The sequence below is a fragment of the Cyclopterus lumpus genome, chromosome 2, assembly GCF_009769545.1.
Source record: "Cyclopterus lumpus isolate fCycLum1 chromosome 2, fCycLum1.pri, whole genome shotgun sequence".
Classification (NCBI taxonomy): domain Eukaryota; kingdom Metazoa; phylum Chordata; class Actinopteri; order Perciformes; family Cyclopteridae; genus Cyclopterus; species Cyclopterus lumpus.
In genome coordinates this window covers 2456455-2484080 of record NC_046967.1, presented here as the reverse complement: position 1 = coordinate 2484080, position 27626 = coordinate 2456455, and the positions used below count along the sequence as shown (strand labels likewise).

Here is a 27626-nt window from a genome sequence, read left to right as displayed (position 1 = left end):
GCAGTGTATTTATTGTCATTGTTGGTCAACCTGTGTAGCTGAAAGGAAATGCACAAAATAGCCCTCTCCACCCTGACAGCAAAAGAAGGAGGAGCCAAGGAGGAGATGAATACCCACACACACACACACACACACACAATATGAACAGAACTGAACTGCCTATCATCAGACCTTCAAACATTGAATTGAACTGTATTCATTTGGATTGAAAGGACACTCACACACCTGACCTGCAGGTGTTTTGTAGGTTTATTTGAACTCGTTTAACTCATAAAACAAAATGTGCTCCCATGCATAATTTACACTGACGTACTTCATCCACGTTTACTATTTAATCCTCCTCTGTGGGTCCCATAAGGACCAGTCAGGCCTACAGCAGTTGTGTGTAAAGGAGAGAAAAAACACACGCGCGCACACGCGCACGTGCACGCACAAGCGTCCGCTGCAGGCTGCATCCTTCCCCTCCTGTTTGCACGGAGCCGCATCTCACTCTGCAACGCCGACGTTCCGCGCGTGCGACGTTCCCATCGGCGCCGGATCGATTCCTGTATCGGGAGAACCGATCCATAGCCGCATGGTGACGTCACGCCGCCGATCGGTAACAGTCGCTGGGCGTGTTGGTGGGCGGGTGACTGGGTGCCGCGCGGACGTCAGGGGCAGACGGGCGCATTGGAACCTGCACGCCGGATAAAACGAGAAGAAAGCACCACTATATTGCGCGAGGAGCGTGTGTGAACGCGCACGGGACTGTTTTTGTTTATTTTGTCGTGACGGCGCGTGGGAAATGTAGTAGCTGTCACGGCCGCCTGCGGGAGGAGGATGGATGCGTAACGGGACGGATCCAGCCAGCTGTGGCCTGCTTCTAACGGCAACATCTGGCCGGTGAGGCGCGCTGACAGCCGCTTGCCAAGCGGCCGGTGAGGCTCGTGTGTGGACCAGGCACCGGAACAAGAGAGGGGGGCGCTCGGGTCCCCGGTCCCCGGTCCGGTGAGTCGGCGTGACCTCGTCCTTGGCCCAGCGGATGGTGGTTGAGTGATTGATGTGCAACGTTTGACAGAGAGGCTGGAGGCATTTGATTTATAAAAATAAATAAATAACATCATAAACGTGACATGCTGTTAAATGCCTTCTGTGCAGCGTGCATGCTCACCTGCACGTGCAATGCATAACCTTTTAAGGTAATACTGCTTTGAGGGGGAATATACAATAACATGCATCAGTGAGATACTACAGGAGAATAAAAATATGGGAAAGCATGATGATAATATTATGAATCCCTGCAGGAATTGATACTATAAAATATATATACTATAAAAACCACACTGTAAGTGCATTGGGGTATTATATTGAATATTTATGTCTCCATGAATTCACAAGGAGTCCCTGCAGGATTGTTAACGATGCAGGTGAAACACAATGATGCCTGTAAACCTGCATGTTGACCCACTCGGTGGCCCCCCGGGGGGCCGTGACTGTGATATTTCGGGTGCTTGTCCACATCCTTACCGGCTTGTAGTCCTTCTGCAGGGTCAGAGGGGGCACCTCAGCAGCCAGCCGGCTCTGGACTATCGCAGGGGGAGGTGGAGGAGATGGAGGAGGGGGACGCAGAGGGGGAAGGGCCCATGGTGGTCAGAGAGGGGCCGAGCGGTCACGGCCTCCAGCCAAACGCCAGCAGCAGCACCACCACCACCAACAACCTCCTGGCTTCTGTCAAAGAGCAGGTAGGAGATGCTGCAGTCACACACCCTATTGTGTGCGCTTCATTCTCTCACCTCTACTAACACATTCATTCACTTTGATGTAGTTTTGTGGCCGATGGCCCTCCTACTTTTTGTCTGGAGCTCATATCTACTCTTATCTACTCCAGGATGTGACCCATGACCAATTCTGCATACAAATACAGGAAGATTAACTGCACATAATTAATAAGCGCTTTGCAGGCGCTTTGCAGTCGCTTTACAGATGCAGATGCTTTGCAGTCGCTTTACAGATGCAGATGCTTTGCAGTCGCTATGCAGATGCAGATGCTTTGCAGACTCTTTGCAGTCGCTTTACAGACTCTTTACAGACTCTTTACAGACTCTTTGCAGACTCTTTGCAGACGCTTTGATGACGCTTTGCAGATGCAGATGCTTTGCAGACTCTTTGCAGATGCTTTGCAGACGCTTTGCAGATGCAGATGCTTTGCAGACTCTTTGCAGTCGCTTTACATCTTTACAGACTCTTTGCAGATGCTTTGATGACGCTTTGCAGATGCAGATGCTTTGCAGACTCTTTGCAGGCGCTTTGCAGGCGCTTTGCAGATGCTTTGCAGGTGCTTTTTGCAGGCGCTTTGCAGGGGCTTGTGTCTCTTTTGCTTCTTTGTAGTTCTTTGTATTTTTTGGTTGCTCTCTGCAGTAATTTTGTTTCGTTTTGCATCTCTTTGTGGTCCATTTGTGTCTCACTCTAGTTGCTCTGCATCTCTTTTCGGTCATTTTGCATCTCTCTGTGGTCGTTTTGCATCTCTCTGATAATGTTGCATCTCTTTGTGGTCCTTTTGCACTTCATACAGAGGCTCAGGTGCATGGACCCTGGGCCTGGACCCAGTAGGCCTTTTCAATGATCCATCCATGATACTATCACCGTGTTCTGATTCTGGTTGGGGGGCGGAGGGGGGACACATATGGCCCCACCCCCGCTCACAGGATAAATGAGGTCTGTGATTTACTGAGCAAATCCCGAGGATTATCTCCAGATGAGACTTTATTATAAAGGGCCTCCATGCTATGCCGAGCCTCCCGAATTTGCACCCCGAATTCTATTAAAACTCTGAATAATAATTTCCCAGGACTTCCCATAACCCCAAAAAGGATGCAAAAAGTTCAAGAAAATACAAAAAACAATATAATAATAATCATATAATAATATGATAATAATAATAATAAGAATTAATATTCATCCTTTGAGAATAGGCTTGTCATGAAAGTGGGTTTTGTACATGTTTCCTTTCACACATTCCAGTTTTGTTTGCTGCTTCTCACTGAACTGATGATTCTCCCCAAATAGTACTCCATGCTGTGCGAGTTCCACCAGGTGTCTCTATTTAAATGACGTAAGATGTAATTAATGCCTCGGTGACATATTTTGAGGGATGAACATTGATGCGAAGTGACAGTCAGATCTGTTCTTCCTGCCGTTAACCGTCTGACGCCCCTTTGATAAACATCAGATCCGTGTTACATATACAGAGATAGTTGCAGCTGCAGTGTGAGCGCAGCCTCCGTCTGTCTCCTCTCCCCACTGTTATTTTTATGCTGCTTTGCATCCCGTCAGCATGGGAGCCTGTCTGTTCTCCTGCTCTTCATGATGCCTGGACCGTGGCCATGTTCAGTGTGACTCTGAATCAGGCGCGCTGCTATTTAAAGGCTTATGATGTCCAAGAAAAGAGAATCTGCTCTTACTTTTTAATCTGCAATCTCTTTGGAGCTATCAGAGGGAAAAAAAAGAAAAAAGTCTTGACTGATGTGGAGTTAAGACTGTTTGGCTTCCTTCATGTCGTCGAGCGCAGCAGGAGCTGCTTCGTCACCCCTTGATCACACTTAATGACTCAAAAAGCTGCTGGAAACACACATGAGGATCCATGACTGCTGCATCGTTTCCCTGCACATGCATCGACCTCGCAGTGATGCACAAGCATGTGTTGAGTCGTGTTGTATCGCACTCCCTGACGTCTTAAAGATGAGTACATTCATCACCAGATGCAAGGGCTGATTTCTCCAATCAGGAGAAGGACGGAGAGAAACGGTTGATGAACAACATGCGGCGTGATTGCAATTTTCTTTTGCTTGCAAGACATTTGACTAGGAGCAGAACAGGAAACATAATCGAGTTTACCTTTTCTCTGTGTTGAAATGCAAGCGGCGGCTCGACCGTCAAATCTCTCGCCTGCAGTTCCCCCACAGAAATGTCAAATTAGACACGCTAAATGGAGCACGTCACTCATGGCCTTCCATTGTGCCCGGGCCGTTGACACTTTGCCACTCGGCTCTCATTCAGCCCGTTTGAAAAGTGGGAGAGTGATAGACGCGAGCGGGAGGAATATCAGAGCTGGAGATACGCGGCGACTTGGAAACCCAAAAAGCTTTGCAGTGACAGCGCGCGGTTTAATTTTCTTGAGCAAATGCCGCGAGACAAAGTGACCTCCAACTGCATCAGCACACTTGTGCGACAGCTTTGTACATTAACTATAGTGTACGGATTAAATAAACGAGCTATAACGCGTTGGTTAGTGAGCTTCTGAGCTCGGAGGCAGATTTAGTCGTCTTTGTGCTAAGCTAAGCTAAGCTAACCAGCTGCTGGATATTCAACAGCAGAACACACTTTTTTTCAATATTCTTTAAGCATGAATGGACAAATGCAACAAATATTACAACTGTAAATAATCTAGACAATATAAAATAAAGCTCTGGCGGTTTGAATCATACTTGGCTGCAGAGCATGAACTTGCACTGGCGCCCCACACAATGGCTGGGCAGTTAACAGCAATAACATCACTTAATATTTGATTATTTCTCAGATACAAGCATCTTGTGTGTGTCCCGTGGCCGACAGTAGCAGACTGTCGTCGTGCAGCCACCCGGCGTAAAGAGCACGGTCCCTCTGAATGCGACGCCTGGCGCTGCTGAATAAGAACATGCACGCTCAGCGAAAAAAAAACTCCCAGAATAGAGAAGAGAAAAAAAAGAAAAGAAAAAGCTCAATAAAACAACAACAACTGGGCCAAGTCAGCGCTCTCTGCACTCGGATTGATTTGCGCTATTTGGGCCTCCAGAAACACCACGTAAATGTACCCAACGTCGATGCGGACGATTGATGGAGCGAGAGGGTTAAACTGACTCTCAATCCAGTTACGTCACCGCCGCTCTACCCCCTCACCCCCCACCGATGATATCCGAGGCGCAGAACCGTTGTTTGATATCTGCCCGGATTTGAACGCACGCCCGCTGTCATATTTACGATAAGCGAGCGAGCTCGTGTTGTCGCAGCCTGCCGCGGCGACTCAACATCACGGATGCTCGCGGCTGCGTGTCGCGTTAGCGTGTCTGCGGCGAAGGAACAGCTGAGCTGATTTCTCTCGTGGAACTCAAAGAGGGAAGATGTACCCTCCGATAGCTTCAGACATGAAGAGAGTCATTCACTCTCCCCGTTAACCCAGTTTACCTCCACCTGCCTCATCCGCTCAGCGACTTCCAACGTCTCCCAGAATGCCCTTTTTTGACAGCACGACTTGTTGCTTTTCCATCAGAAGTGGGCGTTTAGGGCGCGTAAAGAGACCCAGAGGGTTTTAATCTATATGTGGGTTGCATGTGTAGGAGAAGAGAGCAAAAACAAAAGCAGGAAGCACGGCCTTCAATTCTGTTGTGGGTGGAGTAACTCTTGCTTTTGGTTTCTCTCTATATGATGGTTGAGTGCCTCTGGAAGGAAATAGAAAAACCCTCCAGGGCCTCAGATACTCTGCAGGAGGCTTTATGGCCTATTTGTATTTGTATTGAATTGCGAAATTAAAAGCATGCGGAGGGTGCAGAGGAAATGCGCTCTTTCTCTAAGCTGCATTGGTGGAATCCAGTGTGTGTGTGTGTGTGTGTGTGAGAAGACTGCTGACACGACGTGCAATGTGCAAGCTGCCAATTGAATGGCGAGTTAAGCTCCTCTATCGGTGTTCATATGTTCGTTTTTCTGCGCTGTCAGACGCGTCTTCTCGCGTCGTCCACAGACGTTCCTAAACTCCTCGCGGCGAAGTGAAGCCGCCTCTTCATCAACGTCTCGAAGCGTGAACTCGCCCCGCTGTAAGATGGCCATTTTTTGTTTTTTTAAAAGAGCGGGGAGCGTGTCGCGGCGGCAGAACTAGGCCGAACATTTCACGGGTATCACAGATGCGGCCTGGATAAACCCAAACGGCCCGGGCTCCGATTAGACACGGCGGGGAGACAGAAGACGCAGAGGTCTGTGGTGTCGCTTGATAAGAGAGAGAGAGAGAGAGAGAGAGACACACTCGGTCCAGCTGGTACGAGTTCGGCATTGGCTTCGCATCGACCCAGACACCACGAGGCGACGGGCGCGACGCGGCTCCGCTTGTCCCTCGAGGGATGCCGTAGACGTGCCGAAGCTGGAAACAAGCAGCCCTGTGTGCTGCCGACCCGTCTCCACGATGCCCTGGAGGGAGAGAGGGAGAGGGAGAGAGGGAGAGAGAGAGAGGGAGAGAGGGAGAGGGAGAGAGGGAGAGAGAGAGAGAGAGGGAGAGAGGGAGAGGGAGAGAGGGAGAGAGGGAGAGAGAGAGAGAGGGAGAGAGGGAGAGGGAGAGAGGGAGAGGGAGAGAGGGAGAGAGAGAGAGAGGGAGAGAGGGAGAGGGAGAGAGGGAGAGCGAGATGCTGTGACAGTACGCAGCCCAGTGCTGTGTAACTGGCTCTCTGTTGTGTCCTTTAAAGTACTGAGTGTGTCAGTCTGCATCCAATCTTCAGGCAACCTTTTTCTTAAATACATCTCCAGCCTCCACTTTTTTAAAATGTAATGCAACTTATTATTCTTTTCTCTCATTCCCAACATTTCCCTTTCTCTCTCTTTACAAACCCCTTTTTTTCTCCTCACTTGTTCAATCGCTCATTTGAATCTTCCAATGCGTGATTGCATTTTAGTGTTATTTTAGTCATTGATTAGAATGAACGACACGACATTGTGTCAACATAGATCGAAGGTGTGACTGTGTCTTGTTCTTTATTATTGAGCTTATTGTGTGATATGTTTAGTTCTTCAATGTCTGAATCCTGAAAATTATGTTTAATTTACCTCCAGAATTTGTTTTAAACTACTTCGATATAAATGTAAGGGAGGAAAACCTTGAGAAAGTCTGCGCTCAAAATAAAAGTCTTTTTGCACAATTAAATCAACATTTTGCCATATATCTTTGGAGCAGTCTCCTCAGAGCTGCATCGGCTCTCCAGTTAACTCTGAATAATCGCTGCAGAAAAAAATCAACACTCATTAACACTGCAAAACTGCAATTTCCTCATCATTAAAGTTAATTAAAATTACAGACGGTGCCCAGGTTATATGTGTTATACGTCTGAAAATATAGTTTATTCCATTACATCATTACATCATTACATTTTTAGTGTTTAAGTCAGGAGGAAATAAGCAACGTGATGAAACCATGAACTGAATCGCTGCACCAGCGTCCGGCTGAAGAGCATCACATGGCCAGAGCTTGACCCAAATACAAAAGAGCTTTCATCAGGAGACCTGAACAGATAAAAAAGATGCACGTCCTTTGTAGTTTTTAAAGGATTATCAATTGAAGGGCCGAAAACGAGGATTTTAACATTGCGACACTGTACTTTTTATATATTCTTTTGCATTTGTTGACGGTGTTGCTGTCAGTCTCCACCTCCCCTAGATGTCCTTATCTCCACACAACCTGTGTGGAGCTGCATCAGGGGCCCTTTGTCAACACAGCAATATTAATACACCATTCAAAATAGTTATATTTATTCTGACTGTATATATATAATCAACTATTGTAGATTTGTCTTACTGTTTTTCTTTTTGTACCATTTAATATTTATATTACTTGTTTTGGATTTTTACAATGTCTCTCGTGTGCACTTTACCTGTTTGCTGCTGTAATCCTGCAAATTTCCCCACTGCGGGACTAATAAATATATAATATAATATATAAAATAATATATATATAATATATATAAATAATATATATTATATATTATACTAATATAATATATAAAATAATATATATATAATATATATAAATAATATAAATAGATAATATATATTATATACTATACTAATATAATATATGAAATAATATAATAAAGTAATATCTAATCTGATAATATCTAATAATAATATAATTCTGGATGCAAGTTCGTCGGCGGGCATCGACCCCAGATCACCAAAAGGTGGTACTTACTTATTTAAAATGCACCGGCCCATTAGTTTAACTCGGCTCCAGACTAAATGACCCAGACTACCGGTGTGACAGTGACCTTAAAGATACAGTCTGTACAGTAAACGCATCGACCTGGTCGGCTTTCCTGGGTAGTAGAGTGTTTTTTATATTCAGACGTTATTTGCAGACGGCTAATTCTCCAGCGGACCTCCACGATCACACCAGCTGTGGTTTCCTAGAAGACTCACGAAGCAGCTGCGAAGGCTTCGTGTTATGTAACAGAATAAAAAACGAGGCAGCGTCAAAAAACTACGAGATACCCGACCCCCAGTCGGCAAACATCCGCTCTGCTTTTATCACCCTCGAGCAAGGCATCAGATCCCTCCACAGATCTTGGGAGTTCATATAAGAAGGGCACGTTTCAGTGTCGCGGTGTTTAGGTTTGGCAAAATTGGCAACAATGTCATTCAAATGGCCAAATTTCATGCATAGTTTGAGATGGATATGTATAAAATGTAATTATCTTCACTCGAGGCCTTAAAAGGTTTTGAGAAAATTAGGATAATAATGGAGGGTGGAAGTCTTAAAGTTGTCAGTCAGACAAACATTTAAGTTTGAAAACTTAATATGTGACGGAGAGCATCTTTTTTTGATGTTTATTGGATCGTTTCTCCTCAGAAACTCCAGAGTCGTTAAAAAAGAAAACGTGAACTTATTATACTTTGTTTAAACTTCTGTTTCTTGCCTCCAATGTGGATGTTTCATCATTCTCTGCTCCATCCTCTTTATGATTATTGAATTGTCTGAACTGAAGGCCGTTAAAAGGCTCCTGGACATCGTCTTAGTCTTTTTAAATCCTGAATCCTCTCAGCGAGCTCCCAGGCGGTGAGACATCGTTCAGGACCAACGCAGAATGGGTTTTACGTGTAATTCTAACTGGCATCAAATAGGTCTTTTAAAAAAGGAGGATTAAATCGCTGTCGAGTTATAATAATAACCACATGGACTTCTTCCCCGCAGGAGCTCCAGTTTGAGCGGCTGACTCGGGAGCTGGAGGAGGAGCGGCAGATTGTGGCCAGCCAGCTGGAGAGGTGCATGCTGGGAGCTGAGTCGCCGGCGGGAGACAGTAGCAGGTAGAGCACGACGTTTACACGTGTTGGGCGTTTCTTTAATAAAAAAAAAATAACAAAAAGAGAAAAGATTTCTTCATCGTCACCTCATCTCGTAGATGAGTGCTCCCAGGTGTGAATATATATATATATATATATATATATATATATATATATATATATATATTATAATATGTATTATATATATATATATATATAATATAATATATTTTATATATATATAATATTATATATTATATATAGAGAATAATATATAATATATATATAATATATAATATATGTATAATATATATAATATATATATATATTCATAAAAATCTGATTTTATGCTGAAATTCCTCTTTTGTGCTTTGAGCACTTATTAACAATGTAATCTTCTGATAAAAGCTTTAAATAAGGTTGAAAAGATCATATTATCTTCATGGTTTAGTCCAACTTGCTCCTTCTCTGTCTTAACGCCATCTCCAAATGCATCAAAAACATTCATTTCTGTTTTATGGACTACACAGTTGGCTGTCAAAACACATAATAGTGACAGTCGTCTTCACGAGGAACGACAGTCACATTGCGACACCCTCTGAAGATGTTTGTCTAAGACATGTTTAATAACCAGCGTCGCAATAACCTTTTGATTTTGGTCATAATCTTGCAGTGTTTTATATTTTATATATTAATCGTGTTCCCGGGGCATGTGTGTTACGTCTGTCTGTGACCCCCAGCTGGGGTCAACCGACTCTCATTGGTTATGAATTTGAAAAAGTAAATTGAAATTCACACAACTGACAAGTTTCACTCTTTTCCAATTCATCGTAGATTAAATGTTTTGGAGGAAAAAGTTTCCTTGGATATATTTATATTTATATCTTTCTTCTTCTTCCTGGACTGATTGAATATAAATTGTTCGGCCGTGACTCTGATTTGATTTATGTCTCTGTGCTTTCTCCTCCATCTCCTCCATCTCCTCCACTTCTCTCCTGCCGAAGCTCCTCCGAGAAGTCGTTTGCATGGAGGTCTGCAGGTACAGAGTTCTCACCTTTAACCTTTTTTAAAGGTTTTATTTCATAGAAGATAAGGTTACAGAAATATTGACCGCTGCAGATTTAAAACCCACAGGGGATGTGAAGTGTTAATATCTTATACTGCAAACAAAAGGTCCCTACAGCTTACAATCAGATCAAATCTCGTCACTCAGGCTCATAAAGAAAGCACTTTTCCAGATGTAGAAAGGCTGGACATTGCCAGAATGAAGCAAAACAACGCAATGTTTCCTCCAGAATACATATGGGCTGTGAAGTGAATCCATTTACTATCTGTCACAGATCCCTCTCCTCAGTTCCCCCGGTCATTCTTCACTGTCGGCTTTCCATTAAAAACGAAAAGCACAGCGTCGATGCATTTAATATCTTTTATTAAGAAGATCCCGTCTGCAAAAGGTGACAAAGGACTCGTTTGTCTGCGTTTTGACCGGATGCTCCATGCCCCTGCAGGCGGGGAGTCGCTGGGCGGTGTGCTGGAGGCGTCCGGACGTCACCTGGAGGCGGAGGAGGGACTCTTCATGCCCGAACCGGACCGCGCCTCCCTGCATGACAGTGAGGGTCTGTTGCATGTGCAAACCACCTGGTTTGAACCACACTTTGTGAAGCTCACGCAAGCAGAATCTTTTTCTGGTCGCCACTTTTCTGTCCTGTCAAAAAAGTCTCCCGTATATATTATATTATAAATAATTTATTATGTATTATATTTTATATATTATATATATATAATATAATAAATATATATATATAATATATAGAAAAAGGCCTGCAGCCTGCAGCAAACCCTGAGAGTTCTTTACTAAGGATTGTTCAACCCTCCCTCTTATTACAATACATCACAATATCATCAGCATACATTTAGCTTCTGGCTCGCTGTTTGAAATGATTAAAAAAAAACACATTTGCCTTTTATTTTCCATACAGTTGGACTGGTCTGATTAAAACAATATCAATCCTCATTCCTCAAAGTAGGCCAGCGATATCAGAGCCACATGCAGATTGTTCCAGGAGCAGCACGAAGGCATAATGCAGATATCCACGCGCATGCGTTCATCTGCAGAAGGACGTCTAACAAGTTCAACGCCGAGCGACATAAAAAATGCAAATCATTAAACTGACTGATGTGATCGTGGCGGAGCCGGCCGGGTCCGATCACCAGAAGCCCTGTTTCCTCACCTCCTCACCTCTCGTTTCCTCTGCAGGCTCGGGAGGCCACTCGGCCCACATGACCTCGTATTCGGACAGCGGCTACCAGGACAGCAGCGTCAGCTACTACAGCAACCAGAACGTGGTGCGTTCGGAGCCCCGGGCCTCGATATCGAGGAGCCCGAGAGCGGAGGGTCAAGCCTCCGGGCAGGTAGGAGCTCGTGTGAACTGGCTTTTTTTCTTTTCCAAAGATTATTATTATTGACCTTTGACAAGAAGCCACTTAATTGAACCTTGTGTTGAGTGTGTGTTCTCTACTTCTCACATGTTTCAGACTGGTAGTTGCATGTTTTTTCCTGCTCTTCATCCCCAGAGTAATGACAGCTCGTAGTGGCTAAATAATTACAGTCATGAATGATGAAGAACTTGAGCTTAAACCCTTCAAATCAACTCAAATTTGTACCTTTAAAATTGTCTCCGACAGAATCATAATACCCTTTCGTTGTGGCTAATGCTCTTTGCGTGACAGCAGAAGCAGGAGTGACAGATTCTAGTGAGCCGGTTTGAGTTTCCTGCTGATTTATTCCAAACCCAGCAGCCTCTCCGGATGGGCTTACATGTCTCGGCTCTTAATTTCCCTCCGAGGCGTTCGAGGCTGATGGATTAAGGCGGCACAGATCGGCATCCAGTTGGCTGAGTCTGTAATTGAGGGACATTTTACATTTTGGTAATAAGGAAGAAAAAAATAAAATAAACGTTTGCCATCATAAATATGAAAAGTTCTGTCAAATCTTCCCTGAAATGTCATTTATTTACGACTCACAGAGCTCATCCGACACACTAATGAGTTTATTTGCATTCACTTACGATAATGATGCCCTTCGTCAGACGTCCCAAGGCACAAAGTGTCACGTTACTATAACTGACAAGTTTATTGAGTCCAATTTTACAGAAAACTGTGATTTAATTGTCAATACGGATGTTGTACTTGACATCTTTGGTTGTTTTGGGGCCTGGTGAGTACACAAATGCCAAGAATCAAGTCAACCTTAATTAAAAATGAGTAAAATGTCATTAAATGTCATTTGATAATGACGTTGGGGTGTCGGCAATAAATCCTGAACTGTAAAACTTGTGCTGCAGATTTATGCAGGATGCAAACAAACAGCATTGACATTTGTCAATCCAGATGCTTTGATATCTTTATTTATATATATATAAATAGTTTTTTTAGGAGTTCTTATATTTATTTTTTACCAGAAAAGATATATATTTTAAAATATATATATAGAATTAAAAAAAATATACCGGTATATATAATAGTATATATATATATATATATATATATATATATATATATATATATATATATATATATATTCCTTAAAAAAAACTTTTTATCAGTGACATTTTTCTTATTTTTCTCGAGGATGATATTTTCTATTTTAAATAATACCTCTTGAATTGTTGAGCATTTTTTTCTTTAGCTTCCTTTTACCATTGACTTTCTTTGGTCATAACAGCCGGCCTCTCATGCACAATTGACCTTATTGACCTGTTGAAATAAATAAAAACCGACGCCTCGTCATCACACAATATGAATTGTCTAATTCTCCTCTTGCTCTCAGGTGTCTGGCAGGGTGTTGCGGCGGATGTCCTCCCTCCCCTCCAGGAGCCAGTCTCCCGGTTGTGGCACCGTCTCGCCCTCCCGCATCTCCCTCCGGACGTCCCAGGGCAGCACCTATGATTCGCCCATCCTGTCGGAGCCCAAACCTCTGGCCGCCGTGTTCCCCGGCACCGCCATGCCGCTCTCCTGCCCTTCGCCGACCTCCCCGGCCGACGGCACGCTGGGCGGCCTGATACTGGGAGGCGTTGGCGGTCGCCTGGGCTCCACCCTGTCTCTGGTGGAGGGGCGGTGTTTGACGGGGTCGCCGCTGCGCTCGGGGATGACGGCGGTGCCGCAGCACTACGGCTCCACGCTGCCCCGGCAAAGCCAGCCGCTGGCCTACGGAGCCGATCCATACGGGCTGTACCAGAGGAGCGCGCTGCCCCGACCCGACAGCCTCATCGGTCAGTCCCACCTCCACCTGCTCGCAGGCACTGAAGGCTACGAGCTGAATTATAGCCTCGAAACTGTCACATTTTAATGATTGTTTGAGGCCTAAAGAATTCAAAGTAAGTCCCAGTTCAAACATATTAAACAAAAATATGCACACAGATGCGTCTCGTGACCCACTGAAGGGCTGCTGACCCTCAGGTTGGGAATCGCTGCAGTTTATAACAAGAAGATCCGTTTATATAGATATATTTTCATTCAATCTGACAATAATTCATGATTGGGTTATGATAAAACTGAATCCTTATTGGACCCAATAAGAAATCTCTACAATATATTTTTAAAGCCTTAAATCATGAATACCTTCATTCAGTTCAGTTATTGTTCCCTGCGGCAAGTCCTTAAATTATATAATAAAGCATTAAACACCCATTAATTCTGACATTCTTGTGCGTGTGAGCAAAGCTCTGGGATCTTTACATCCTTTGTCCTTGACAGTGTGTTTGCTTTTAATCTGCGGCTTTGATGTTATGTTTCTCACGGACATGGAGGTCTAATGAGAGTATATCTAGTGAAAGGTTCAGGCTCTTCTTGTTGTATATCTAATCTAATGAAAGGTTCAGGCTCTTGTTGTTGTATATCTAATCTAATGAAAGGTTCAGGCTCTTCTTGTTGTATATCTAGTGAAAGGTTCAGGCTCTTGTTGTTGTATATCTAGTGAAAGGTTCAGGCTCTTCTTGTTGTATATCTAATCTAATGAAAGGTTCAGGCTCTTCTTGTTGTATATCTAGTGAAAGGTTCAGGCTCTTGTTGTTGTATATCTAGTGAAAGGTTCAGGCTCTTCTTGTTGTATATCTAATCTAATGAAAGGTTCAGGCTCTTGTTGTTGTATATCTAATGAAAGGTTCAGGCTCTTGTTGTTGTATATCTAGTGAAAGGTTCAGGCTCTTCTTGTTGTATATCTAATGAAAGGTTCAGGCTCTTGTTGTTGTATATCTAGTGAAAGGTTCAGGCTCTTCTTGTTGTATATCTAGTAAAAAGGTTCAGGCTCTTCTTGTTGTATATCTAGTGAAAGGTTCAGGCTCTTGTTGTTGTATATCTAATGAAAGGTTCAGGCTCTTCTTGTTGTATATCTAGTGAAAGGTTCAGGCTCTTGTTGTTGTATATCTATTGAAAGGTTCAGGCTCTTGTTGTTGTATATCTAGTGAAAGGTTCAGGCTCTTGTTGTTGTATATCTAGTGAAAGGTTCAGGCTCTTCTTGTTGTATATCTATTGAAAGGTTCAGGCTCTTGTTGTTGTATATCTAGTGAAAGGTTCAGGCTCTTCTTGTTGTATATCTAGTGAAAGGTTCAGGCTCTTCTTGTTGTATATCTAATCTAATGAAAGGTTCAGGCTCTTCTTGTTGTATATCTAGTGAAAGGTTCAGGCTCTTCTTGTTGTATATCTATTGAAAGGTTCAGGCTCTTCTTGTTGTATATCTAGTGAAAGGTTCAGGCTCTTCTTGTTGTATATCTATTGAAAGGTTCAGGCTCTTGTTGTTGTATATCTAGTGAAAGGTTCAGGCTCTTGTTGTTGTATATCTAGTGAAAGGTTCAGGCTCTTGTTGTTGTATATCTAGTGAAAGGTTCAGGCTCTTCTTGTTGTATATCTAGTGAAAGGTTCAGGCTCTTCTTGTTGTATATCTAGTGAAAGGTTCAGGCTCTTGTTGTTGTATATCTAATGAAAGGTTCAGGCTCTTCTTGTTGTATATCTATTGAAAGGTTCAGGCTCTTCTTGTTGTATATCTAGTGAAAGGTTCAGGCTCTTCTTGTTGTATATCTATTGAAAGGTTCAGGCTCTTGTTGTTGTATATCTAGTGAAAGGTTCAGGCTCTTGTTGTTGTATATCTAGTGAAAGGTTCAGGCTCTTGTTGTTGTATATCTAGTGAAAGGTTCAGGCTCTTCTTGTTGTATATCTAGTGAAAGGTTCAGGCTCTTCTTGTTGTATATCTAGTGAAAGGTTCAGGCTCTTGTTGTTGTATATCTAATGAAAGGTTCAGGCTCTTCTTGTTGTATATCTAGTGAAAGGTTCAGGCTCTTGTTGTTGTATATCTAGTGAAAGGTTCAGGCTCTTCTTGTTGTATATCTAATGAAATGTTCAGGCTCTTCTTGTCGCCCTCCTTTTGATTCAGTGCAGTTAGAGAGGTCAGTCGAGGGTTCGGTCAAATGCAACCTGGTCCAAAATGCTGAGAATAAAAAACTCAAGTTTAAGTTTCCTTTTTTCACAAAAATCCCTTCACTGCAGAGCTTCTCTGCTGCGATTGAAGATGTTTACCTCCAGCAAACCGTCCTCTTGTAGATAAAAGGCCATGCACGCTCCACCGCCTCAACAACGCCCCTCCTGTTTATTTAATAACCTTTCCTTTGTCCGGGGGAAGGTTGACTGAGCAGCGCTGATTTCATATTGTAGCGCACAAAAGTTGCTCTGCAGAGTTTCCTGTATCTCTGTGAGGCAGCGAGTCATTAAATAAAGCTGCATGTTGAACAAAATAACTTTCAGGCAAACTGCAAGCTCGGCAGGGGATTTTATCTCTACCCGGGCTTAGGGAGCTCATTTCATGCCGTTTTCTACTCAAATTATCTTTCAGCAGATAATGCTGCTTGGTTTGATAACATTTCATTTGATGCACGCCAGTGTGAAAAATAAGGCCTGTAATCTTCGAAGGGGGGGGGGGGGGATATCCCTTTTTACCAGGTAGATGTTGTGGACTCATCTTGTCGGGTGATTGATGTGCAGCGGTTTGAAGGGAAACAAGAACACGAGTGAGCACAATCCGGTGGATCACAGGCGCTGGTTGGGAAACGCTTCCTCTCCAGTTTCTGTTGATGTCGGAGAACAAACCAGGTTCCATCTATTGGTCTTCACGAGGAGGCGATGAGGAGGAGCAGCTGGTTGCAGTCCAGATCCAGAGTATGAGTTTCCTCTGGAATCCATTTGACTTCATCTGTAATATATGAATACTACATAGTGTAGATATTAATGTTCATGTTCGTGAAAGTCTTTGTAATACTGTGACTTTCTGATAATTCTTCTAAAATACCTCATAATTAAAACACCTTATTATAAGAAAAGTACCTCATAATTACTTTAAGACGTCATAATTATGTTCTGACCTCATAATTACATTTCAACTGTAATTATGAAAAATAATTCACATAATCACAGGAACATATCTTGTAATTATGAGAAAAGAGAATAGGTGTAAATATCTGCAGATGGGGAGTTTGCTAATCTTTTTTTGTTATTGATCGATGTGGCAGTTAATTATTTGATGAGTCAATCAATTGTCAATTAGACAGAAAGATGTCCAATTTAAAGTGAGGCGAAACCGAGAGGAAGCAGCAAATCCTCACGTGTAAGAAACAGGAAATGTTTCACCTTTTTATTAGTTGTCCCTGGGTCTACATGAAAATATATAGAATATTTATTATTAATATATTGCTTTATTGATAAAACTGTAAGAATTACATGCAACCCTTTAGAAAAACATAAAACCAAACACAAGACATACAAAATGGAACAATAACGGATTGAAATAATAATACTCAGTATGTTTGCACACTGCAAAAAAAGTAAAAGATTACTAATTAATTTGCTTATTTTTCTTAAAATAACCACTTTACTTCTTTCTTAATATCTATAAATGCGTTTTTAATGTAATGAAATTATTTACTTATAATTTAAACTTTTCTTTTAGACTTTATTTAAGCAGTTTATTCTCACAAAGCAGAGACGATGCTGAACTTGCTGTGCACAATGATGATGATAACGACGATGATGATGATGATGATGATGATGATGACGATGATGACGATGATGAGAGGCTGAATGGCGTTCTCTGACTGGTGCAGACAGCTGACCTGAGAATCGTGAGGGATTATTTCTGTTTAAGTCAAACCCAAACTGTGGCTTTGAACCAGATGCATTAAACATTGTAAAAAAATTAATTTAAAAAAAGACGTGACCTCCTCAATTCTCTGCGAAATGAGAGGAGAGACATTAACTAAATCTATCGCAGCTCCGCCCCTCTTCGTGGTCTCTGACAACTTTCTCCACACACCGTGCAGCCATTGGAGGATTTACTCCTCCGTCACTCCACTAAGCCCCTCCCACTGACCCACATCGGGGGTGGTGGTGGTGGGTGGGGGCCTCCTGGAGCATCAGCCGCTGATTATCAGCTGACTGCACCGGGATCATTTTCATACTGACGCTTTTATGTTGTGCTGTTGTGTTTGTGCATGTGCTGGAAAGGAGAGGAATGTGTGTGTGTGTGTGTGTGTGTGTGTGTGTGTAGGAGGCAGAGTCAGTGAACTAAATAAAAGGCCTCTGATTCTCTAGCTTGGTGCTTTTTCATCCTGCAGTGCTGCTAAGTGGCCTAATACGTCGCCTAAATCCTCATTCCCAGTTATCCTGCAGATTCAACATAATCCCAGATTACTCCAGCGAGATGAGCAATAGATGGATATACAAGATTAGTTTATTACTGAGCAGCGGCGCTCATATAGCTTAGGTAGTGAAACCTGGTGAGAAGCCAAGCTGAAGATGAGAGATGATCTCCTTTAACATGTGCAACCTCCCCGTGGAAAGATATAGATTGTGTATTTGTGGAATAATATGCATCATATGTGGAAGGACCTCAACAGCAAGAATGCAAACGTGACCAAAACAAGCTCAATGTTGACAGTTTATTGGTATGAATAAAGATATCCACTCTCACGTGATTTAATATTGAATAACATGCAGTTTTAAAATCTTTCGGTAAGCTCGAGCGTCCGCTAACCTGGAGGTCACGGTTTCTGTCGGCGTCCTTCAGAATAAAAGAGAAATAAACCGAGCTGCAGATTCGACACGGTTGCGTCACAATAATTAATATAAATAAATGCACTTTATTATCCACTGAAGGAATGTCCCTCGCGATAAGAGGGATGTCTTATGTAAAGAGAGCGCCGCAGAAGCAAATAGCTGCTCTTCATCACAAGCTCCAAGTGCAAATTGTGCCCCTTCTCCCCCCCCCCCCCCACACCAGTGCCCTAAAGCATCGTTATAATTGGAGCGCTCTTTGAACTGATCTGCGCTCAGATTGGAGGATGGAGGAACCCTCTGCTCCGCTTCTTTGACTTGCTGATGTCGACGCCTGCAGCAGACTCTGAGTGACCGGAGTCCGCGTGTCTTTTTTATGAGTTTATGCAATGTTTGGGACAATTTAGATTTTGCATGCATGGCCTCACCTGCAGATGACTATAATAATATGTGAGCCCAGTGATGAACATTTGCTTTATGTACGAGAGACAGACAGTTATTACGTAGCTTTTTAGCAGACAGATTCTGCAGAAACACATTTAGAGTGCAATAGAAAATATGAAATATCTTTTATTTGGGTATGAATGGCCAGAGTAGATTGTGCTCAAGTTGCTCAACATCTTTGCTGTTTAGTTGTACATATGTGTATGTCGCTCTCCTGTTTGTCCTCATAGGAATCTTGTGAATTTTATTGAAGCTCTACCATTTGGCAACGATGTGCTGATGTTTATCAATGCTGCATAATGTGAAATGTGGTTAATTTAAGAGGTTTTCTTCAAGACTTGCTTGAAAGTTTTATTCTTTTAATCAACTTTATTAAAACTATATTGGCACAGTGACCTCAAAGCATCTAATTAAGATGAAAGCGCCTTCCTGGAAAGGTCAGAAAGGCCAGATTGTTATCAATTGTTTTTTATGAAATGTGTAAATAAAAAATGTTTTTGCTGGTGCACCTGCAGGGCTTCACAGCTCGTACGCCGGCCACTCGGGGCAGATAGACCCCGAGCTGAGGGCGGTGTTGTCCCCCGACTGTCACATGACGCCCGTGTTCGACGAGCGCTCCTTCCACAGCCCCCTGTACCACAGCCCCACCCACGACCCCCAGGGCTCCCTCTACAGGACGAACACAGGTACTGCAGCGCGTCGCTTCGCCGATAAACTCCACATAATTCTGCTCATCAGACCCTTTTTTTAAACACGCAATCTGCTGCAAACTAATAATATTTCAATGTCTTTATGGAAATTTGTCAGGCTGCAAACAAAGTGCTAAAAATATGGAATATTAAAAGCAATAGCAGTACTCGTAGTAGTAAAATTAGCATAACTACTGGAAATGTGGTAAAAACTGAAATAATATTTCGAAACATTGCAAAGAATTTGAGCAGCCGGACTCAGTTTCACGTCTGCTCAGAAGATTATTTCTCTGAAAAGGAAATCAGCGTTCACAGGCACAGGAACTGTTGTTGTTGTTGTCGCTCCCCGAGGTCAGAACTTAATCAGGCTGAAACCTTTCATGTACTCATGCTGCTTCCTAATTGAAGCCTTTTTGCCGAATGATTTAAAGCTGAAAGCTCTGCGGAGTTTGATAGCGGAGCATCTAAGGAGCCATTTTAGATTTAAACAGTTTTAGCCGCTTATGTAACACACAACAGCATTTCCTCTTTCCTATGACATGCATTCCAAATCCTCCTTCTTAAGTCTCCTCGACTCCTTCCCTCAGGTATGGGGACTCTCCCTCGGGCCGCGAGCCAGTGCGGCACGCTGCCGTACCAAAGAAGCAGCTACGGGCTGAGCACCGCGGCGCTGTACGTCGACACCTACGGGGTCTCCGGCGAGCCCGTCTTCTCCCACCGGCACTCTGGACTGGTGGATCGGGTGGCCACGCGCACGCCGTCCATCGAGAGCATCCACAAGGACCCCAGGTGCTCACACACATCCAGACATGTGCCAACATTTAAATAAATGTTGCGTATTCATCTGTTTTTTACCTATTCATTGATTAATTATGACCTCAATTAAATCATAAAAAAAGGAATCGAATGTAAAGTGAATGCACCTCTTCAGGGAGTTTGCTTGGCGTGACCCCGAGCTGCTGGAGGTCATCCACATGCTGCAGCACCACTTCCCCTCCGTCCAGGCCAACGCCGCCGCCTACCTGCAGCACCTGTGTTACGGAGACAACAGGGTCAAGGTGGAGGTGAGGAGGTCGGGGAGGAAGGCGCCATCCCCCTTTAGAGGCCTTTGAAATGACCTCAGAGTGTCACACTGCCTCGGGTTTCTCTTGAGAGTTTATTCTCAGCTCGCAGGGTTTGAAATGTGACTTGTTTTTTGCTGCCAACCTCTGAGCCAAAGCGCCATCTGCTCCCAACGAAACTTTAAGTAACGTGGGCGCCGCTCGCTCTCCTCTCCTCTGCTTCCCGTGCAATAAATAACTTGGTTTGTTCGGCGATGAGCTTTTAATTAGCCTTTCGGAGGGGCCTTTTTTGTTGCCAGAAACAAATGTTTTTCCGGTGACGGTTTGAACACAGAATCAGAGGGGAGCCGGAGCGTCGGCTGCTCCCCGGAGGACGGTTTATTTCGAGATGACAGGGAAGTTTAGGACGTACGACAGACAAAATATTCCAGAGAATCAGTGCTACGTGAAATGAGTGCAGGTTTTTTCTTTTTAAGGTTATTTGTATTGTTTGAATTCCTACTTCTTTGTAAGGATTGTTGTACACACATTATCAATATGCTTCAAAGAGAACCAGATGTTCTATGTGTTGGATATTTAAACTGTGATTTGCATCACCACGAGATTTGAACTCGTCGTGTAGCTCATTCATCCATCGCTGTGATTGGTCCCATTGGTCTGCAGGTGTGTCAAATGGGAGGGATCCAGCACCTGGTGGACCTGCTGGACCACAAGCTGACGGAGGTCCAGAAGAGCGCCTGCGGGGCCCTGAGGAACCTGGTGTACGGCAAGGCCACCAACAACAACAAGGTGGCGCTGAGGAACTGCGGTGGCGTGCCGGCTCTGCTGCGCCTCCTCCGGAAAACAACCGACAACGAAGTCCGGGAGCTGGTCACTGGTATATATTATATATATATTAATATATTATATATATATATATATATTTATATTAATTTATATATATTAATATGTATAAATATATTTATATATACAGTATATATTTAAATATATAAATATATATATAAATATATGTAAATATTTACAAAGTTTCATGGTAAAATAGCAGAAACCTCCTTTTTAAGTGTCTCTTCAGCCATTACCAAACCTCCCACCATGGTTTTTAAAATAAATCTGAAAATCGCAGACTGAATAATCTCCCCGGAGAAAGTAATAACCCCAAATCCAGCAGGTCGGATACAGGAAGGGAACTTTTTATCCCATCGGTGGGCAGATTCAGGTGAAAAGCAGCATCCACGTTTAAGACCCCGCTGTGATTGGCTGACCGGCCGGCGCTGTATTAATCTGTGTGTCGGCTGCTCTGTGGGAGGTGAGAGCGTCAGCGGCTTAAACACTCGCAGCTCGGCGTCCACAGAGCTCGGCCCAGTCCTCGGGACAGATGCTCAGATAATGTGCTTTGGAAACAGGATGCTCTAGTTCCCTCGCTTCTCTTTTTTTACTACATGCATCCACCACGAGTACCTAATATTAAGAAATATATCTGCAAACGTCACACGGACAATCCCTCACAAACTCTTTAACTCATGACATCAATGCATTTGGACATATATCTTGTGTATCTTGCAGGAGTTTTAATTTGCCCTCATTTTTTCTGTTATTGTACCTGAGCAAACTGTAATAGTACACCTTGTTTCAACACAGAAGTTACACAAAGTGATTTATAGGAAGATTAGAAATGTCAAAGAGGGGAATTAAGGATCTAAAATCAAGATGAGGCCAAAGGAAATAAATGTCACCAGAACATCAGCGGCCGATGACCCTTTTCTTCACTGGCCTGCCCCCTACAGGCGTCCTGTGGAACCTCTCCTCATGCGACGCCGTGAAGATGACCATCATCCGGGACGCCCTCTCCACGCTGACCAACACGGTGGTCATCCCGCACTCGGGCTGGAGCAGCGTCTCGCACCGCGAGGAGCACAAGGTCAAGTTCCAGTCCTCCATGCTGTTGCGTAACACCACCGGCTGCCTGAGGTGAGGAGCGAACACACACTTCATTTAATTATCTTTGATCGTGACCGCAAACCGGTTATAATGTATTCCCTCTAATATCTTTAAGTGAAAACCACGTCTCTGTCCACGAGAAGCCCCCAGCGTCATCACTCTGTAGATTGATGGTAGAGAAATGCATTGTGGGAGTTATGTGCTGCTGCGCAGTCTCCTCCTATTGGAGGATCGGCCTCCTCCTTTATTGTATCCGGGCAGGTTTTGAGCCACCTTGTGGGGGAATCCACACACTGCACTTCAGTCTGAATTAATGTGCGTGCGTGTGTGTGTGTGTGTGTGTGTGTGTGTGTGTGTGTGTGTGTGTGTGTGTGTGTGTGTGTGTGTGTGTGTGTGTGTGAGGAACCTGAGCTCAGCAGGGGAGGAGGCGAGGAGTCAGCTGCGCTGCTGTGAAGGTCTGGTGGACTCGCTGCTTCACGTCCTCAAAGCCTGCGTCAACACCTCCGACTACGACAGCAAGGTGCTGCACACACACACACACACGCACACACACACACACACACACACACACACAAATAAACATCCTTTTAAAGATTTATTTTGTAAAGTTCTATAATATTTTTTGGAGATATTTAGACCTCTTTGTGCCTCAGATCGTGGAGAACAGCGTCTGCACCCTGAGGAACCTCTCGTACCGGCTGGAGGTGGAGATGCCCTCCTCCCGTCTCCTAGGCAACCAGGAGCTGGACACCCTGCTGGGCTTCTCCTCCCCGGCCAAGGAGCTGGACTATCTCTGCTGGGGCAAGAGGAAGCGCGGCAGGAAGAGGGGCGGCTGGCCCGACGACAAGGTATTCGAACCCACAGGGTGGGGGTCTCCCTGAGACGGGTGGAGGTCTCCCTGAGAGGGGTGGGGGTCTCCCTGAGAGGGGTGGAGGTCTCTCCTGGAACGATCTGGGAAACAGGGAAGAAATATTGTGTGTTTGATTTGTGCGTTTGCTGCAGTGGGACGGCGCCGGGCCGATCCCGGGTTTCTCCCAGCCTCTGAGGGGGGCGGAGCTTCTGTGGCACCCCGTGGTGGTGAAGCCGTACCTCAACCTGCTGGCCGAGAGCTCCAACCCCGCCACGCTGGAGGGCGCCGCCGGGTCGCTGCAGAACCTCTCTGCTGGAAACTGGAAGGTAGAACTTGCTCTCCACGGTAGAAACACCCCGATGTTTAACACAAGCTGATTTATGTGTGTGTGTGTGTGTGTGTGTGTCTCCAGTTCTCAGCCTACATCCGAGCCGCGGTGCGTAAAGAGAAAGGTCTGCCCATCCTGGTGGAGCTGCTGAGGATGGACAACGACCGGGTCGTCTGCTCCGTCGCCACCGCGCTGCGCAACATGGTGCTGGACAGCCGCAACAAGGAGCTGATAGGTGCACACACACACGCACACACACACACACACACACACACACACACACACAGACTGGGAATCTACTGGGAGACACAACAGAAAAGAACTGGGTTTAGAAGGTGTGATGATAACACATCAGCTCCTTATGGGCCACAGGTGTGTTGGAGAAACTCCCAAACTTCAAAATAAAACACAAAATAAACCTCATCCAATCTAAAACCAATGCTAAAATGAACCACAATAAAACTCCACAATAAAACAATAACATACGATGGATAGGCTTTTATTTTCCCAAGTGAGAGTGTGTTTCCACTTTCTCGTGTGCTCCAGGGAAGTACGCCATGAGGGATCTGGTGAACCGGCTGCCCGGCGGCACCCCGCCGGTGCTGTCGGACGAAACGGTGGCGTCGGTCTGCTGCACGCTGCACGAGGTCACCAGCCGCAACGTGGAGAACGCCAAAGCTCTGGCCGACAGCGGCGGCATCGAGAAGCTGGTGGACATCAGTAAAGGACGAGGGAAAGGGTAAAAGGGAATAAAATCTACTTTATTATATTAAACTCACATCAGATTATTGTCTGATTTGTGAGTACAAATAAATCCAAGAGCCATTTCCTGCACAATAAACAAACATAAATCAACAATAAACATCAATAAGTTGTTTTCCGTGGATGTCGCAGGTACTCCGTGAAGGTCGTGAAGGCCGCGGCTCAGGTGTTGAACACGCTGTGGCAGTACAGGGAGCTGAGGAACCTCTACAAACAGGTCGGTACCTGCAGAACCACACAACGCAGCAGAACCTGGAGGAACCGCCTTCAGGCATTCAACGCCATCGCCTCGCAGATGCACTCAAAAAATATCCCAATTCGTGGCTCCAGATATAAGAAAAGAAGAACAACGCACGGCTCATAATTTGTGGTTTTCTTGTAACTGTTTCTGGGAGCTAAAGATACAGCAGAGTCAAAGATTATTGTGCGGGAGTGAAAGGAGATAAGCGTGATGCTGTCAGACTAAAAACACCCAGAATGCATTGCAAATTAGTCACATTTAAGATAGAGAGACAGCTTTGATAAACAGTTAGATCTAAGCCACTTTGTGACGATTACTATCAGACAGACAGAGAAATGTATTTATGTAAACAAGTGTGTTGTGTGTAGATAAACAACCCCACGTATTGAGTGACGTATTCCTCTCTTAAAGGTATGTTTATGACTATATGAACACTGATGTGAGCTGTGTGTGTGTGTGTGTGTGTGTGTGTGTGTGTGTGTGTGTGTGTGTGTGTGTGTGTGTGTGCGTGCAGGACGGATGGAACTACACCCACTTCGTGACTCCCGTCTCCACGCTGGAGCGAGACCGCTACCTCTCCCAGCCGACCCTGCCCACCAGCCCGCTGAGGATGTCCCCCGCCATCCAATCAGGTGAGAGCGAGGGTCTCAAGAAAGATCCCGTGAGTGTCAAACACACACAGGTGAGAGGAAAAATAGTTTTTTTTGTTCTATTCTTTCTTCCTCTCAGGTGGAAGTGCGATGTCCTCGCCGGCGATGCTCGGGATACGGAGACACAGCTCCAACTACCAGAGGGCGCAGTCGTCTATGCAACTGGACTCGTACTACGGAGACAACGGGTCACAGGCGCGGCAGTACGCAGGTCAGCGTGCCTCCCGGTGGAAGCTTCAGAACCGGGCCGCGCCTGTTTGTAAATTTCTGAATCTTTCACCTTCAGGGTCCGAGAAGAAAACTCCGTATTTCATCGGGACGTACTCCTCCCAGTCGGGAGAGGACTTGAGAAGGTCCCAGGTATTACAATGTGTCCGATTATTCAGCCACATTGTCGCGCAAATGTATCGAATGCAGAAAAAAAACATCATTTTAAATCAGGTCTTATTGACATTGACGTTCATTGATCGATCATTTTAAATGAGGCCTTATTGACATTGACGTTCATTGATCATTTTAAATCAGGTCTTATTGACATTGACGTTCATTGATCAGTTTAAATCAGGTCTTATTGACATTGACGTTCATTGATCATTTTAAATTAGGTCTTATTGACATTGACGTTCATTGATCATTTTAAATCAGGTCTTATTGACATTGACGTTCATTGATCATTTTAAATTAGGTCTTATTGACATTGACGTTCATTGATCATTTTAAATTAGGTCTTATTGACATTGACGTTCATTGATCATTTTAAATTAGGTCTTATTGACATTGACGTTCATTGATCATTTTAAATCAGGTCTTATTGACATTGACGTTCATTGATCGATCATTTTAAATCAGGTCTTATTGACATTGACGTTCATTGATCATTTTAAATCAGGTCTTATTGACATTGACGTTCATTGATCGATCATTTTAAATCAGTTCTTATTGGCATTGACGTTCATTGATCATTTTAAATCAGGTCTTACTGACATTGACGTTCATTGATCATTTTAAACCAGGTCTTATTGACATTGATGTTCATTGATCATTTTAATTCAGGCCTTATTGACATTGACGTTCATTGATCAGGTTCCAGATGTCGATACTTGCTGTTCAGAAGATAATCAACAGTTCAATTCATAATGAAATGGATAAAGTTGAAGCACTACTTTGTTATCGTCATTTAATGCCAAACATTGCATTTCAATGCTGTCAGTATTGTACCTGTTGGCATGTGGGCGATCTCGTGAATCCATCGCTCCTCTCCCAGCACACAGAGCCATTTTACGACGAGCCCGACAGGAAGAACTACAACAGCTACAGGATGTACCTGTCGTCCCCTCAAGGCTACGGGGGGGAGGAGGGGTACGAGGAGGAGCCGGTGCACCTGACCCCGGCCTCCCCCGACGGCTACGCCGGCCAGTCGCTCCAATTCAAAGCCAACACCAACTACGTGGACTTCTACTCCACCACGCGGAGGCCTTCAAACAGGGCCAACAAGTTCACCGGCTCCCCCGACTCCTGGGTGTAGAACGTGTGCGCGTGTGTGTGTGTGAGTGCGAGTGTGTGTGTGAGCGGGTGAGGGTGCATGTGTGTTGAAACTGTACTGAAGGACCAGGGCTCGGTTGGTTTCCTGCAGCTTCTGACCAAGTGTGACCACGTGCACGATAATGCAGATAATTATGAACTATTAATTAATAGTTTTAATTGTATTAGTTGTAGATTTAAACTATAACTGTGGTGTAAATCGCCTGGACCCACTTGACCTTATTAACTCTTAACGTGTGACAGACACCTTAAGGAGCGGCTGCATGATAATAATTGTAATAATAACGATAATAAACTTTAATTAATTTAATAGCACCGTTTAAACTAAAATTTAATTAGTAGAAAAAAGAAAAAAAACTGCATTAAAAATGATTTGAAACGGCTTAAAAGTTACAGAACAACCAATAAATATAATAAATTAAAAATAAATAAAAGTTAATCGAATGCATTTGGATATAAATACGTTTTTAAAGAAGTCACTTAAATGTGAAATTCAGGCGAGAAACACGACGACTTAGAACAAGTTTCTATTCATATTTTTTCACCATAAAAAATGTTTTAAAAAAAGCCAAATAAAACATTTCCAAACCTAAACATTTATACTTCATCTGCATTCCTGTGGACGTGGGCTCAGTCAGAAGGTGCTCTTTAATAAGAACCAGCCCTAACGTTGTTGTTTACCAGAGTCTTTGTGAAGATCAGATGATTTTAATTCTCCTCTGCAGTAAAAATGTGCAGTTTGTTGGCGTTATATATAAGAAATAAGAATATATAATGAAGCTGAGGGATCCTGTAAAAAAAAAAAAAAAAAAAAAAAAGACTAATAACAGCGGCACTATTTGAGTTTCCTGCTGCAATAAATAAAAACAGATTACGAAATGAAGTTACGTGCAGTAATATCATAAAGTATGTGAATTATGTGGAAAAACATCTACCTGTACAGGTGCGATGGTTTAACCGTCCTGTCACATTGTTGT

General features: G+C 43.9%; 1 protein-coding gene across 2 annotated transcripts; it reads left to right on the top strand.

Moving 5' to 3' along the window:
• Window positions 1–587: 587 nt before the first annotated feature.
• On the top strand, window positions 588–27441 carry LOC117745006 (plakophilin-4-like). Of its 2 annotated transcripts, none has more exons than XM_034552965.1 (22): window positions 588–987; window positions 1517–1721; window positions 8960–9072; window positions 10053–10087; window positions 10557–10658; window positions 11306–11460; window positions 12878–13319; window positions 19104–19274; window positions 19865–20066; window positions 20209–20341; window positions 21002–21215; window positions 22123–22306; window positions 22679–22796; window positions 22930–23124; window positions 23279–23452; window positions 23539–23689; window positions 24001–24193; window positions 24349–24433; window positions 24972–25089; window positions 25187–25318; window positions 25394–25467; window positions 26372–27441. In XM_034552965.1, exons 2-22 carry the CDS (start codon window positions 1590–1592, stop codon window positions 26630–26632), a joined length of 3384 nt encoding a protein of 1127 aa, XP_034408856.1. In that variant the 5' UTR covers window positions 588–987; window positions 1517–1589; the 3' UTR covers window positions 26633–27441. The 2 variants fall into 2 exon arrangements, with proteins under 2 accessions (XP_034408856.1, XP_034408848.1); XM_034552957.1 differs by having other exon boundaries at window positions 10557–10664.
• Window positions 27442–27626: the final 185 nt, after the last annotated feature.